The 15,181-nt window shown below is 39.2% G+C and overlaps 1 protein-coding gene across 15 annotated transcripts in view; it reads left to right on the forward strand.

Annotated features, from left to right (window-relative positions):
• EPHA6 (EPH receptor A6) overlaps window positions 1-15,181 on the forward strand; it is a 532,902-nt gene that overhangs the window by 452,004 nt on the left and 65,717 nt on the right. For all 15 annotated transcript variants that reach the window (XM_075515531.1, XM_075515576.1, XM_075515552.1 and 12 more), the window contains one exon: window positions 4,871-4,932. In XM_075515531.1, the coding sequence (XP_075371646.1) occupies window positions 4,871-4,932 (62 nt within the window). The remainder of the gene's footprint in view (window positions 1-4,870; window positions 4,933-15,181) is intronic.

A 15,181-nucleotide genomic window follows, 5' to 3' on the forward strand; every position in this document is an offset into this window, starting at 1 on the left:
GTGAGCTCTCCTCCAGCAGTATCTGCAGTTCTTAGTTCCTGCTCTTGACCTCTGTCTTTTATGCCAAGTCCTCAGCCGAAGCTGACACCTTTTTCAGTGTCCTTTTTCCGTGCCTTCTCTTATGTGGACCTTGACTGTAAAATTCACTCGGTTCTTCTTCAGATACTTGTCTAGTGCCTATGCCTGCATCCGTGTGAAAACACTCACCTGAATTAGTCAAGTCTTTAAACTAGAGTTTGGGTGTCCAGCTATCTGGTGAGGTGCACCCATGCCATCGTCGGTCACAGGAGTGCCTTTTGGCGTGTGCTCTCTTGCCTGTACAGAGTTCCCTGGGGCTACGTGTGAGCTCTCAGGGGTGCTCATGAGGCAGGCTCAAGCGGCGCTGGCACAGCTGTCTCTGTGCTGCAGCCTGTGCCGTCCTTCTGAGCCCTGAGCGCTTTCCTGAATCCCATCTGTATCACCTCCCACTGCTGTTTATCCTTAAACTTGTTTCTTCAAGTAAAGATGTCCATGTTTCATATGTGTAAGCAATCAAAAATATAGGAAAATAATTCAATGCCTTCCAGAATTGCATTAGCCTACCCCATGATAAAATAATCAAAGATTGCTCTCTCCGAGACTTCTCTGCCTCCCCTCCTTTTTTCATTCCTGTCCTTGTTTTGAGGATGAAGAATTCATCTTTCTTAGTACCATAAGAGCAACATGGATTTTCATAATCTAAGTAATAGCCGTTTTTCTTTTTTTTTTTTTTTTTGTCTAGAGGCAAACATTATGCTAGTTTAAAAATCTCCCAGTATTATTTTTCAAAGTCAATTTTGTAGTCCTCTTTAAAGCAAAAGCAGTATTCTGTGTTTGTATAGGGTTCAGCACAGACCTTAATCTTTTCTGGACTCAAATAGTACCACAGTATAAAGGATAACATCTGCTCTTTGCAGCTAAAAAGGAAACTAACATTAACTAAAGCCATCCATAGCCTTTTGTCTTACCAAGAACTTTGTTCTATACAAGCCCGGGGTTGGCTGGCACCCTCTGACCCTTTGGAGATTAGACATCCCAGATTGCACTCTGTTACATGTAGGGTATCAGAAGTAGAGCTGTGCTTTCAGAGTTTGTTTCCCAGATCTGGAACTGATGGAGTGCAACAGCTATACACATCAGGATCTGTGTTTTTCACAGGGGAAAGCCCAGTGTCTCCCACTGCCTGCCCTTGGGACTGGTGACTCGGTCTCTGGACTGAGATGCCCAATGTTGGATTCTCCCGGTGGATGTGCCAGAGTCAGCTGCTCAGCCAGCTTCTCCAGAGCCAACTGCTAGTCCCATTCCTTCAACCATTTGCGAACTGGAGAGTCTGTTCCTGCAGCGCAAACACATGGTGGAATCACTTCAGTGCCTCTACAGGGTACTGAGCTAGGGAAGAAAATACAAGATTGTGTATTGGTAACCAAACACAGCCTGGCTGGGTATGCTATACTGACTAGATGGAGAGGGCCACCTGATTTTCTGAACCTGTTTTTCCTACCACACCTTTGAAATCAAGATGCGTCCTACCTTACGTTTCCTGACACTTGATGTACTTACATTTGTAAAATGTTTAGAGATCCTTGTATGAAATTTGTAAACCTATAAAATTATTGCAAAATAATGGCTTGCTGGGAATAGAACCTGTGTGTTACCACTTTGATGATAAATATACCCACTGGAATCTGCTGTGTAGCAGAGTTTTTTACTATATCTTCACGCAACCGAAACAATAGCCGAGACATTTTTGATCTACAGGTACTCCAAAGACAAATACTATGCTGACTAAAAGTCTCACTGTATTGTCTGTCACAGTCCAGCTTGGAATACATAAATATCCTCAGTGAAACATTAAACTTGCATCCAAAACAGGATGGCTTTTATCAAGTGCTGGCACAGTAAAACAAGATTATTTGAGAAGTTAGCGTTAGGATCCAGATTTAAGATTTTTGCTTAAGATAATCAAGCAATGGAGCTAGGTTCATTTTTGTGGTGTCTTGACACAATCTTGCATCAAGTTCTTTTGAGATTTAGGTAGGATGGAGAGGGATACAGACTGAGTCTGTGGGAAGGTATCGGCCTAAGTGACTAAATTTATTGTTCACCAAAATTCCCGAATACTTAATGACATGCTGATCTTCCAATATACAGTGACCTGTTTGAAGACAAATGCTACTTATTTGGGTGTATTTACCAGATCATGCCATTCCTGTGCTATCATGTGGAAGAGCTGGTTTTGTGTTAAGGCATATCATTTCAAGCGATTAAAGGAACGCATTGAGCAGTCTAAAAACTCATAAACATTATCCAGTGAAAAATACTGAAATCTCTTTTTTAAATCCACAGATAAATGCCTATAAATACGTTTCATAGTTACTTTAGCCTAGAAGTTCATACTGTTGGTCTGAGCAAAATGAAGTGCAGTCTGTTGGGAGTTTTTGGAGGGGGGAACATTTTGTGAAAGAATGTAGAAGAATTAAGAGTTGCTTTTACAAAATAAGTGTGAAAATAATTTGTGTTGAAGGATATGAATCAAAGGAGTATAAAAGATGTAATGAGAGCCTGTGAACCTCTGGAGAACCTTACAAAATAGCTTCCAGAAAGCGTAGGGCACCGAAGGATTACTAACAGGAAACTAGGGGCACTGTTTTGAAGCTCAATAGCTCCATTTGTCATTCCCTTCAAATGCAAATCTTCCACAAAGGTGTTTTAGTTGTTGATTTACCCAAAAAGAGGAATTTCTGGGTAACTTATGCCTGACCAAATATACCATCTGAAAGCCAGCTTTACATCCCTATTTATTGCGAGATGCTGTTGTCTGCAACAATTTAGAAATTACTACTTGCTTGAGAGACTTCTGCGTATAATAAGATCCTCTAGCATCAGGCTGCTCTTTGTTTACTTCTCTAGATTATAGAATATTCCTTTCACATGGAGATGTCAGCCCCTTGACAGTAAGCAAATGGTAAAGGTAAAGGAATCTAGGTCATTCATGTGCTTGAAACTAAAAAGACTAGGCTATACAACTAGTCATCAGTAGCAAGCTGAAGTAAAGAAAACATTAATTTTTAAAATGCTGTGATCTCTAAGAGCTTAAAAGTGATGTCTCGTTTAAGCTTATAATGCAAAACCAGGGTATAACCAATGGATGCAGATGAATATAAATTGATTTGGTGGCAGATGCACATTTGCAGCTGAGACTAAACATTCAATTAAAAAAAAGAAGCTAGTAATTCTTCACACTTCAGAAAGGCTATCCGAAAAGACTATTAAGGCATCTGAGAATTTTCACACAGAAAAAAATGTACTACTGTGCCAACATTATGAAGCACTGTTTTATTCATTGAGGACCTAAACATGAGGGTGACTACAGAAAGAACCCCACATTTTATTAGAAGAAATGAGAGAATATTGTGAGGAACTCCAGAAAGGCTGGACTAAACTATGTGAATGAGCATCACCAGGGTACCTGGAACTCCAGGTTGACATGCTGGGAAGGAACAGAGAAACAGCTCATTCACTTTTTTAAATTCAAGGTTAGCTGTAACAGCTCAGGAGAAATACCTGGCTGTGGCTTATTGCATATTGTGGACAGTTTAGTAAACACTTCCACTGTTAACCAAACTGAACAGAAAGTTAGCACGTACAGAAATGGGCAATTGTGCTGGAACGATCATCATGCCCTTCTAGGCTTTCTCACCCTGAACACTATGTTTGTTTCTCATTCCCTCATCCAAATAAAACACAAAAGTAACTTGAGAGGCAGAGGAAAAAAAAGTCATGAAAGAGGCTTCCTTTGGATTTGAAAAATATTGGGACAGCTACTGTTGTATTGAGAAAGTGAAATGGGCAGACTCGTGGCGTCACCACTTGGCACACCCCAGTTTCACACGAACCCCGAAAGAGACAGGTATTCTCAGGGAAAGAAAAGTTTGCCGTTTGAAGGCTTTTTACCTCCTTCCCAATCTTACTAATATACTTATTCATTACATTAGTGGAATGGAGCCACTGTATGTATTCCATACATATTGGAATGGCTCCTTTGTAATATCAACAGTTCTAAAAACTTCTTGCTGTGTAGCCTGATTAGCATGCTAGTTGGGCCTCTCCTGTCAAGCGCTTCTAGAGTGGTAGGTTATTCCTGGGTATCAGCAGTGGAATGGTATTTAGCTAAGTATCCAGTTTAAAAGTTTATCTTCAGATTTGGATATTCTTTTAAGAACTAAATGTAACATGTTATTCTACTTCAATTTGGATATGATCCCACCCTGGAACCATACAGGAAAGCTGTCCTAGTTGAGCAAAACTTTGATTTCAATAACATTGTGTATATGTTATGTACAAACATATGAATTCAGAGTTTTTCTGGATTATACACACCCAATATACACACCCAATCCCGGAGAGCTTTTTTTGTGACATCCCCTTCTATCTGTCTCTCTGTATGCCACTAAATCACTGAGATATTTTTCTTTGAGAAGAAAATAATGGCACTGACTTTGTAATTTCTTGGACATGACTTATGAATATTTTTTTTGCCTTAAATATATTCCAAAATGTTACACAGCAAGTGTTGCTATTTGGAAATAGCAGGCTCTTCTTTGATCCTTTTTAAGGGGAGAATACACTGGAGCAAACGATGCACATTCAGCTAATCCAGTACCAAAAAAAAAAAAAAGATAGAAAATAATTCTTAGAGAATAACACAGGGAATTGTGTTTGTGATATAAATGAGGATTTTGAAAATGGGTAACATATTTAACTACTGTGAATAATCTGTGCATAACAGTTGGAATTATAAAAGCCCCATAATATGTCTATAATCCTAATGTGTTTCTTTGCTGTTTTGCAGGCAGACCAGTAATGATTGTAGTTGAATACATGGAGAATGGATCCCTTGACTCCTTTCTGCGGGTGAGGTGCCATTTTTCTGATGACATTTGAATAAGACGCCATTCTAGGTTAAGATTTTAAATCATTTATCATAAATTAATTTCTACATAATGTTATTCATGGATTTTTAGTGAAGAATAGAAGCATTTTCCCCAGGGTACATTTCTAAGGTACAGTGATACATTAGAGCATAGCTGGAAAAAAAGAAGATTTAAACTTAAGAATATAATTATTTCTTCTACAAAAGTAGTTCCCATATTTAGCAAAATGTATTTCAAATAGTGCTTTATGTGAAGGAAAAGATAAATTGAAGCACAAATGCCTACCCTTATGGAAGCGGTTCATTTTTCTCAATCACCTTCAAAAATACTTTGTTATGATTTTTTTTGGTTGATGAAGTGTAGAATAGACTCAGTAATTGATTTATAATTATTTATGGTTACTTGCATTTAACAAATTGAATTAGAAAACAGTTCATGGGTGAAATGTCCTGGCATTAATTAACCCCCTAAGGTCACTAATAGACATTAAAGAAGGGCTACAGAAAGCATGGATAATATGTTGGCACAACTGTATTTAATTTTTCATAGAAAAGTAGAAGGAAAGGATAACCCCTTAAGCTAAACTTATCCTAAAATGGTCTCTTTGTTAACAGAACCCCTGGAAATGCTCCGGAGGCCCACTGACATATGACCCTGTATGAATAATTTCATTGTCAAGTATTTCAAATTTGTCTTAAAAAGTAAATGTCAATCCTTACTAGCCCGCTGCCTTGCCATTGCCATCTTACCATCGTGGTAAAGCTGGGGTTGTAGGCAAAGTCGGGGCAGGGGATCGGGGGACTAGGATTTTGTGAACTTGTTTGAAAGGGTATCCCAAGTGCAAAGGAGAGGTGTTCAACAAGGAGCGGTGAAAATATTTGCAGGAAAATCTAGATGATGATGATCAAGGATGCTACGGTGGCAGGAAGAAGGAACTGCTAAGAGAAAAGGTGAATAAGCAGGAGGGAAAGAACAGCCAACACTTTAGAAAGACGACTAAATCAGTGAGAGGGAGAGGAAGTCATACAGAGAGCACTTGTTTGACAGCAGGTCAAGAAAAGAGGTAGCCTCAAGAGGAGAAGAGCATCTGGAACAGAGGATACTACCCTGAGAACACATCAGAGCCATTCTTAGATATTTCTAGACATTGTTTCTCCCTTCCTTTTGCTTTTGATTATTCCATTGTATTTTTTCTCTAGCTTTTCCTGCTGTCCTCTTCATCAACTCTCCCAAATAATTTTTTATTTTCCTTTGTCAAGACACATGACAGACATCTGCTATGTTGTCAGAAACACACCAGCACCACAGTTTCTGGTGAGAATTTGCTGATCTCTCAAAATCAAGTTATTTTTCTGGAGAGAGTTTGATATCATCAAGTTCTTCTTAGAAACTGGGTAGGTTTTAAAAATGACCCCCCTTGCCTCTCTGGCTCATCTCTCTATCCATCTGTAGCAGACAGACTGCCGCTGTTGTGAGTACCTGGGGATTTCTTGCTCTGTAATTTTTCAGCAGTGCCCCAGGAAGACTTGCCTGGGCCTGAAACTCTGCTCTATGCGTGTGCGTGTGTGCGCGTGTGTGTGTGCAGAATTTCGCAGAAGAGAAACCAAATACTGAAATAATTCATGAGAATTACCTTTCTCTGAATTGCTCTGGTGTGATATCTATATTCCAGTTATTCGTCACATGCATTTATTTATCAGAATAGTTACTACTTATTAGGATACTTTAATAGAAACTGACATCAGCAAAATTATGATGTTATTGTGAAGCAATACTTCTCACGTTGCATCAGATATATTTGTAGGCAAAGCTGCTGGGGGGAAATGTGAGCTAATCATTTCTGCAGCTGGTTTCCATGTATATTATTTTACAGTTTCAATTCACACTTCAGATATGGTTTATTCTTCTAAAATGCTTTTTAAAAGGACTAATATTCAGCATCCCAAAGCACTGTAGATATATCATCAGCATTTCTGTTAATAATTAGCAGAGCAAATGGCTGCAAAGTAACCTATTTAAAAAGAAATCCAGCTGCTTCATTAATAATAGTTGTTTCCTGCCGATATAAGTCTACACTTTTAAAAGCTTTTGTGAAGATACAAAGAAGCAGAGAGGGTTTATCTTTAGCAATCCTAATGAAAGGTGTTCAGTGAATATAACAATTCTTATGTGGTGAGATTTGGAAGGGCTTATAAGATAGTCTATCTTTCTTACTATTTAAAAGAATCACTTGTTACAGTGCAAAGAGTTTTTACAGAGAGGGGGGAAAAATCCATTTCTCATCATAAAAAATATTTCCCCTCATACCGCAACCTGCAAAAATTAACCAGCACATCCCGCCAGCCTGTCCTTCTCCAAAAGCCTGCAAAAATGGGTCAGTCTTACCATTTCAAATCGAAACTCTGTGATGAACCATGTGAGAGTATTCCAGAAGGAAGACTGCTCATGGAAGACATTTGCCATCAGCCTCCTCACGGCCTTGATGGGATGTTAGCTTGCCAGTATGAGTTGTGCAAGGAATCATAAGCTCCAAGTAAAATTCCCCTTCACCCCTAAACCCTAAAGTCTTAATAGCCTTTACTTCCTTGCTTTACAGATAGGGAAATAAAGCACTGAGATATTAAGTGATCTGCACAGTATTGTGCACAAAGTGCATAGCAGAGAGCAGAAATGAAATCAGTTCCCCTGAATTCCAGGCCAGCAGCTTACACTCATCCTTCATCTTATTTAGTGCTGTATTTTGGTTGCAGTTATGTGGCCAAGTCCCCAAAACAGTGGCTTGCTTTGTGCTATTTGTATGAAGTAAACAGCAAGCTCAGCTAGATTGTATCTTCCCCACCCTACAAAATATCCTGTATGCTGGCTGCTGACTTTTAGCTTTTGGGGAAAAAATTTGGCATGCACTTGCAATATGAAGATGCTTCAGATATATTCTTAGTGGAAAAGCATCAGATAATTAGAACCAATTCTGTAAGATGATGGTAATTAATTACAGCAATTGTGCGCCACCAGACATCCTAAATTGCTGGAGACACTTGACACTAAATTTTCCTCAGAAATCCTGCATTATTTTGGCAATTATATAAAACTCATTTCCATCAGATGAAACTCAGTTATCTTTTTTCTCATAGAATATTGATGCATATAAGTTAATCATCCCACAAAGGCATACCTGAAAGTTGCTGTCAAGGAAATGCTCATTTAACCAGAAATAAGGTACATGTGACTTCAATTGTGGTAACACTTGGAGAGATTTTGCTGAAAAAGGATGTGAGCTTCCAGCTTAGTATTTCCTCAGGGGCTAGAGGCTCTTCTTTCAGTATTACTCCAGCAGCTGCCAGATAGGACTAATCTGTGCTTGGAAGGAAAGTGGCTAATGCTTCAGCTTGGGAATTGAAGAGAATCAGGTACAATTTCCTATTACCAACTTCACACACAGACTTTGGATGGGACACATTGTCTTTACGTTCCAGTCACCCGCCTCTGTAATGGAGATCTTAGCAATCACTTATTCTGCAAACGTATGAGGAAAATAAATAAACACATGAAAAGTTGAAAGGGCAGCTACCTGTATTGATAGAAAGATGTACTCAGTAATTAGATAGTTGCAGTCAGATATGTTTGCTCAGGCTTGTTGATACAGAGTATAGAAGATACAAGAAAGACAACCAAGAGAGACACATAATAGAAAAAAAAAAAAGCCTAAAAAACACAAAACCTTTTTAACAAGCAGTTTGCCACTGCTGTGGGCTTGAGATGCCTGTTCTCTGAGCATAGCCATGACCAAGTAAACCACATGGGTATTGAATCACTGCTTGGTGATCTTGCAGTCTTTGTATATAACATAGATGTGATCCCATTTTGCTGAGGGAAAACGGAGATGAGTGCCATGTTGCACTCAAGCCCATGCAGCAGTTCAGAGGAGTTCAGAGCAGTTCAGAGCAGTTATATTATACAGTAATATAACCCAGGTTTGAGTCCCAGTTTCACTCCTTAGCTGTTTGTGCTGGACACCACATTTCCCTCAGTCTTGCCTGACAGATAATTGCAGTAATTCCCATAAAAGTCCTTTGCCCTGAGGTTGGTCCTTTCACCCTGATATACCCTCCCTGGCTCAGCCCACTCTCTAAGTAGATGCCTCACAGACTTATGGAGCTATTTAGAGTTAAATCTCATCTACTGTTTTCACAGCTCCATCTAAAGGGTCATTCCTGGCTAAAGTAATTGGATTTAGCATCACATAGACAGGAACGGGGTGATTAGGAGGCTAGGTAGCTTGTATGTTTGGGAGACTATTGCTTCTTGGGTTCAGTTGCACAGAATGCTACCTGGAGATCATCTGCTGGCTGTGGTCTGCGTTCACCCTCCTTGTGCATCGTTCGTTACGGTCATGGATTTAAGCTACAGAAAAGGAACACAGAAGTTAACTTTTGGGGATGTTTGTTTGTGGTTGGCTACCTAGAGTCATGTACAATGAACCAAAAAACTATCACCAGAGTACTTTAACTTCTTTCAGTACTTTTCTGCAGCTGCAGACTACCAGACTACTGTCAGTGTTTTGTTCCTGCTCGGTGTCCCAGGTGTGCTAACCAATAGTCGGCGCAGTGAGGCAAGAACCAGGGACACAGCAATATTAACCAGATGAGAACTCATGGTATTGCGGCAGGTTCTGTAGCAGGCCTGCTACTAAAATAATCTATCAGCTGTATCCACTGCACTCTGGTTTTGCTCACCCTTCTTTATTAGGAAGGGAATGTGCACTCTCCAGGGATCAATGTGGGAAAGAGAGCTCCTCAGGGTTTGCAGCCTTTTCCCTTAACTGTACCCTGAAGAGACAGATTTTTAGGTTTGAAAGATGCTCCAGTCTTGCCCAGTTTTGTGAATTTCTGAGCTGTAGGAGGAACGGATTCATCTACCTAGGGTAATCACAGGGTCGTCTTGCTTTCTTCAGTTACTATTTGCAATAGTAATGCTCCTCTTCCTACCTAAAAACATGTGACTGATACATTTCCTTTCACTTCAGAAAATTAAAATACTTGTAAAAAAAGGTTAGATTTATTTACAGGCATGCATAGTAGGTAAAAATGCTGTAAAATATATTCTGTTCTTCCAAAGAAAATATGTTCTAAAGATTCTATAAAAAATATGTTTAACTGCCTTAGAGCACTAACTGTAGCAGACTGTACAGCAAATGAAACCCTGGAATTCATCACCAAATTTTAATCCCTTGAGGCATGTCTAGCAGAGGCTAAGATAAGTGTAAAAATGTGTGGAAAAAAATGTTACTAGAAGGAGAAAATATGATATATTGCTCTTTGATGCAGTAATTGTTATGAAGTTATTCTCAGAGCAGCTTTGCTATCAGGCTCAGCCTTTTTTCAACTAGAGTTTAGATGCTGAGGCAGACACCTTCATTTAGTGAGTTTGGGAGAAAGGGAGAAAAGAGAAAAATGAAGACTTGTAGAAAGTTCTACAAAACAATGTCGTAAAGTATATGTTGTATATCCATCTAACATGGCCTCGCTCGTCAGAGTCAGCTTTGGGGAAAAGGGGCCAGGTGGCCTTTCCTAAGTTTAATGGTTCCCATTATTATTTATCTGCATCCGGAGAGGCAACAACATTAGAGCTCACAACTAATACTTCTTCTTTTGCTTTCACATGCAGCATTCATGTGCACTTTTATTTATTGAAGGCAGGTTCCTTTCCTGGTAGGATAAAGGTAGTATTTTGCTTTCAAAAATGACTCTGTAAAGAAGAAAACCTGCACTGGAGACTGTTGATACCAACATTTTTTTCTGAACCAAAAAACTAATTCAGCAATTAGAAACTGAGTTTGAATGAATCCGATGATACCTTAATAGTGAAATTGTAAGCAGCATGTATATATGTGAGCTAAGATTACACTGCGAAGCTGTCACTGATGCTACAGAGCCAACATTTGTTCTCAAGCAATGTTTTACCCTGCTAAAAAGAAGTAGAAAACAGTATTTCTGATACTGCTGTGAGAAGTTAATTTAGAAATGCTGGGTATTTTTAATCACTGTAGATATTCTTCCTAATGAGCAACAAGACATTTATTACAAACTGTCTTGTATTTGAAGCCAAAAAGAATTTGATAGGTAATGTGGATACTTTCAGTGTGCTCTTTATCTTTGCGAATTTGTGGTGAATATGTAAGAAACCAGGGGATCAGAACAGAGCCAATGTCATCCACGTCTTTAAAAAGAAGGGAAAAGAGAAGCCAAGAAATTACAGGCCAGTCAGCTTAATGTCAACTGCTGTAACATTTCTGGAACAAATTATCAAAAAAGTATTTATGAGCACCTTAAAGATAACAGCGAGATAAGTATGAGCCAACATGGATTTGTCAAGAACAAATTATGTCAGTCTGGTTTCCTTTTGTAACAGGGCGCAGGCTTTGTGGGTATGGGAGAAGCAGTTGATATCGTAAATCTTGACTTTAGTAAGGCTTTAAAACTCTCTCGCATGAGATCATTATGAGCAGCTAGAGAAATATGGTCTTCATGGAATTTCTATTGGTGGACACGGTACTGGCTACCTACTGTATGGAGAGAACAGACTTTGGATGGAAAGATACATGAAGTAGGGTTGTTCTGCAGTCTGTGTTTCCCCACATTTTCATTAACCTTCTGGATCCTGAGACTGCAACTAAACTTATGAAATTTTCAGGCAACACAAAGCCGAGTAGGAACACAGGCAGACAGCAGGACAGAGCTAGAATTTAAAATCATCACAACAGATTTAAGAAATAATTTATTAACTAATTAGTTTTAAAAACTAATTAGAAATAAGTAAGGACAAGGGCACGATACTCCACCGAGGCTGGAATAATCAGCTATAGAGTTGGGAACACAGAATAACTGTTCAGAAGGAAGTCTGCTGGAAGAAATTACTCTAGAGGTTGCAGTAGGTCAGGGGTGTCACGTTGCTGTGAAAATGGCAAATACCACAATGGAATCTAGAAAGAGGAGTATCCCCTGCAAGGTCTGTGAAGTAACTTTTCTGCTCTGCTTCACATTGGCAAAGCCTCAGAGTACTGTGTCTTGTTTGGACCTTAATGCTTCAGGAACTGTGTGGAGGAGGTGAGCAGAGTCCACAACAAAATCAAAAAGAATAGTTGCCAAGCAAATGAGATCTGTGGACTGAACCTGTGTTAAGCCCAAAGAAAAGGGCAAGAGAGATATTTAGCCTTCATGGGCATAAAAAGCAGTTGCAAAGAGGAATGGAAATCTGTGCCAATCAAACTGCCATGCTCAAGGGAGGCATCTTATTTAAGTGGACATCTTAAATAAGATGTGGTATTAGAGTGGGTAGGGTAAGAAATATTGGCCCTAATGGTCTTCAAGTGCAGGTTAGAAAAGCATGTCAGGAACGACACAGGGTGAGGAGATGATCTGATCCCCCCTCAAAGTCCCTTCCAGCTCTGTGATTCTGTGACAGCTCTATTCCAGTGCACCAAAGTGGGCAGGGACACCTGGTTATTCCAGGACATCCCTTTCTTGTTGCTGTAGCTGAGTAAGAAAGACAGGGTCACAGGTTGCAAGGCTACTGCTGCTGTTCTGTCCAGATTTGAGGGCGGCTATTGCATCCTGAAATACGCTTTGGAAGGGCTTCATCTTGCAACATTTTTTTAAATAATAAAAAGATTTCCCATATTTTTAATGGTTGAGGAGGCACTTAGATTCTTGCGTAGGATCACTCAGTAGCATTTAAAATGAAGTAAAGTAATTTCAGTCTTTTATGTATTACATTTAATGAAATTAGGTATTGCTGATTGTATGGAACCCTGTTAACAGTTGATTAAAGAAATTGACAGCTGACCTTACTCAGTACTAGTAATATAAACCTGAGTGTGATCCACATGATATGATCCACATGAGTTATACTTCCAGGGAATACCAAGTTGCAACTTGAATTTTGGAGGATTTATCCTGATAAAGTTCTACCATTTACTTTGCATGGTAGAACAGTAACAATAAATGCATAGCAAAAGCTACCTCTTTCATATAGTGACCAATAGGAACTGTCACCGGTAAATATGATCTAAGTTAGACATAAATACACCATTTTCAATGCTATTCTCCATCTAAAATAAGATCTACATCATCTGCAGTAAAATATTTAGACCTGTAGCAATTCCTGTACGCTTCTCAGAATATAAAGGCATAAAAATGCCCTGACCTATAGGGCAAATAAAGAAGTGGGGTTTAGAATAGACAAAAGTCCAGAAACAATATAGAAAAATTCAACCACCACACCTCCAAAAGTTTACTCAGTAGTAAAATGGAAAAAGTCTTCTGAAGAAGAAAAATTCCATGGGCTTGTAGAAAGGCACTGAACTAGTGCACACTGGAGCTGGAAACTAGAGGGTGAAAAGCAATGAGAGAAACTTAGGATATCATTCTTCCTCCCCTAAAGTAACTGACCCTCTTGACTGGCCCATTACACATCAGTGCTATTGAAAGGTCTGTAATAGGAGGAGAATACTTCATGTACATAAGATTTTCAAAGGCAAGCTGTAGCTGAATGAAAAAACAACATTTTTTCAGGGCATTTGCAGGGCTGCATAAATGCAATGGCAACTACTCAGATACTGCATCTATACTCAGCTGATTTAGCAAAGCCATTAAAGCCTGATTAAAATTTGATGGGATGATAGGATAAATGTGGTAAGTCCACTGGGGTCTGAATTGCTGCCAGTATTGATTAACACCCTTAACACCCCAGTGGGAATCCTATCAAAAGCATAGTTCAAATCTAAGCCATGGGAATCAGAATAAAGCCCTGGATAACAACCGCCATATCATTCAGCTGAGTGGTTTATGTCCCTATATGACAAGCGAATGAAATGAGATAATGAAAGGTGCCAAAGGATTGGTCTGACTCACGGATGTACGTGGGGATTTGCAAATGCTGAAAATAGGAGGCCAGATTCATACCTGGTATAATTTCACCGACTTAGTTGAATTTTCCAAGGGTTAAATATGGCCCATAGCCTCTGTCCTGATCAGCTTAAATCAGACAAATATTTTGATATATGGGAAGATAACAGTTTATAGATTGTAAGGGAATACAACTGGCATGGAAACTGATGCAGAAGTGATTACAGAGAGGCTTGAGAGAGAGAAGACTGTTTTGCTGACAGGAAAAATGTCGTTGTTCTAACTGCAAGGCTGGCAATGAAATTATATCAAACCAAGCATGAGAAGGGACAGAGGAGAACAGATGCAGAAGAGGATTCAGAGAAATATACAGAGGGAGGAGGAGGACAGAATAAAATTGCAACTGGTATGTTAGCAAGTCTGTCATTCCTTTAAAGGTGGAGATAAGAAGCTTGAACTTTTTGTGTCAAGGCAGAAGCCCAAAGAAATTTGAAAGGAGGAGGGAGAGAATGGCAAAAGCATGAGATTGTTTTTAACTCAGGCATTTCTGCTATACTGGTAAGGCAAATACTGAGATTTCGAAAGAGCAGAAAAAGGTTATGTTTTGTGAAAAACCAGTCAAGCATGGTCTAGATTTGAAAGAGCACAAATTAAAAAAGGAAGGAATTAATGCTTGTGATCCAAGGGGACAAAAGGTTAAGGGAGGTGTTGCAGATGATTCTGAGGTTTGTTGAAAGAAAGGAGCTGTTAATGATGATAAGGAGGAGGTAAAATCTAGAGGTTTGGGGGCTTAGTTTTGTTTGATGCTTTGTTGTGGGGGTGAGGGGGGCTTGGGTGGTTGTTTTGCAAAAGTAAGTCATAGGTGCTTTGTTCCAAACCCTAATTCCACTGTTAGCTAAAAAAAGTTATCCATACAGGGTAAGTGTGAAGAGTATTAACTGTTTGCAACCAGCTTAACAAATTTTGAGTCAATTGAACATTTAGAATTATTAAATAAAAAGCAAAACCCAAATCCTGTGTGGCTTCATGACATAAAATACTGGATAGGGTTCATGTCCTTTATTGGAAGAGGCTTAAAGTATTTAAGAATATTCTCTTTTGTCTCTCTTTGCTTAATTGCTAGATGGAAAGTTTTTATTTAAAATATCTGTCACTGGCGTGTTTTGGACTCTGAGAGGTTCCCCTTACTCTTGCGGTAGGGGCTGGTGACAGGGAATGTGATAGGCCCATAACAGGGGGTGGCCTTTTGTCAAATGTCAGGTTATCACTCTTGTGTCTTGACTAGCTAGATATCCCGACTAGCTAGATATAGGCCCCAAATTATTG

The sequence above is a fragment of the Mycteria americana genome, chromosome 1 (assembly GCF_035582795.1).
Source record: "Mycteria americana isolate JAX WOST 10 ecotype Jacksonville Zoo and Gardens chromosome 1, USCA_MyAme_1.0, whole genome shotgun sequence".
Classification (NCBI taxonomy): Eukaryota; Metazoa; Chordata; class Aves; order Ciconiiformes; family Ciconiidae; genus Mycteria; species Mycteria americana.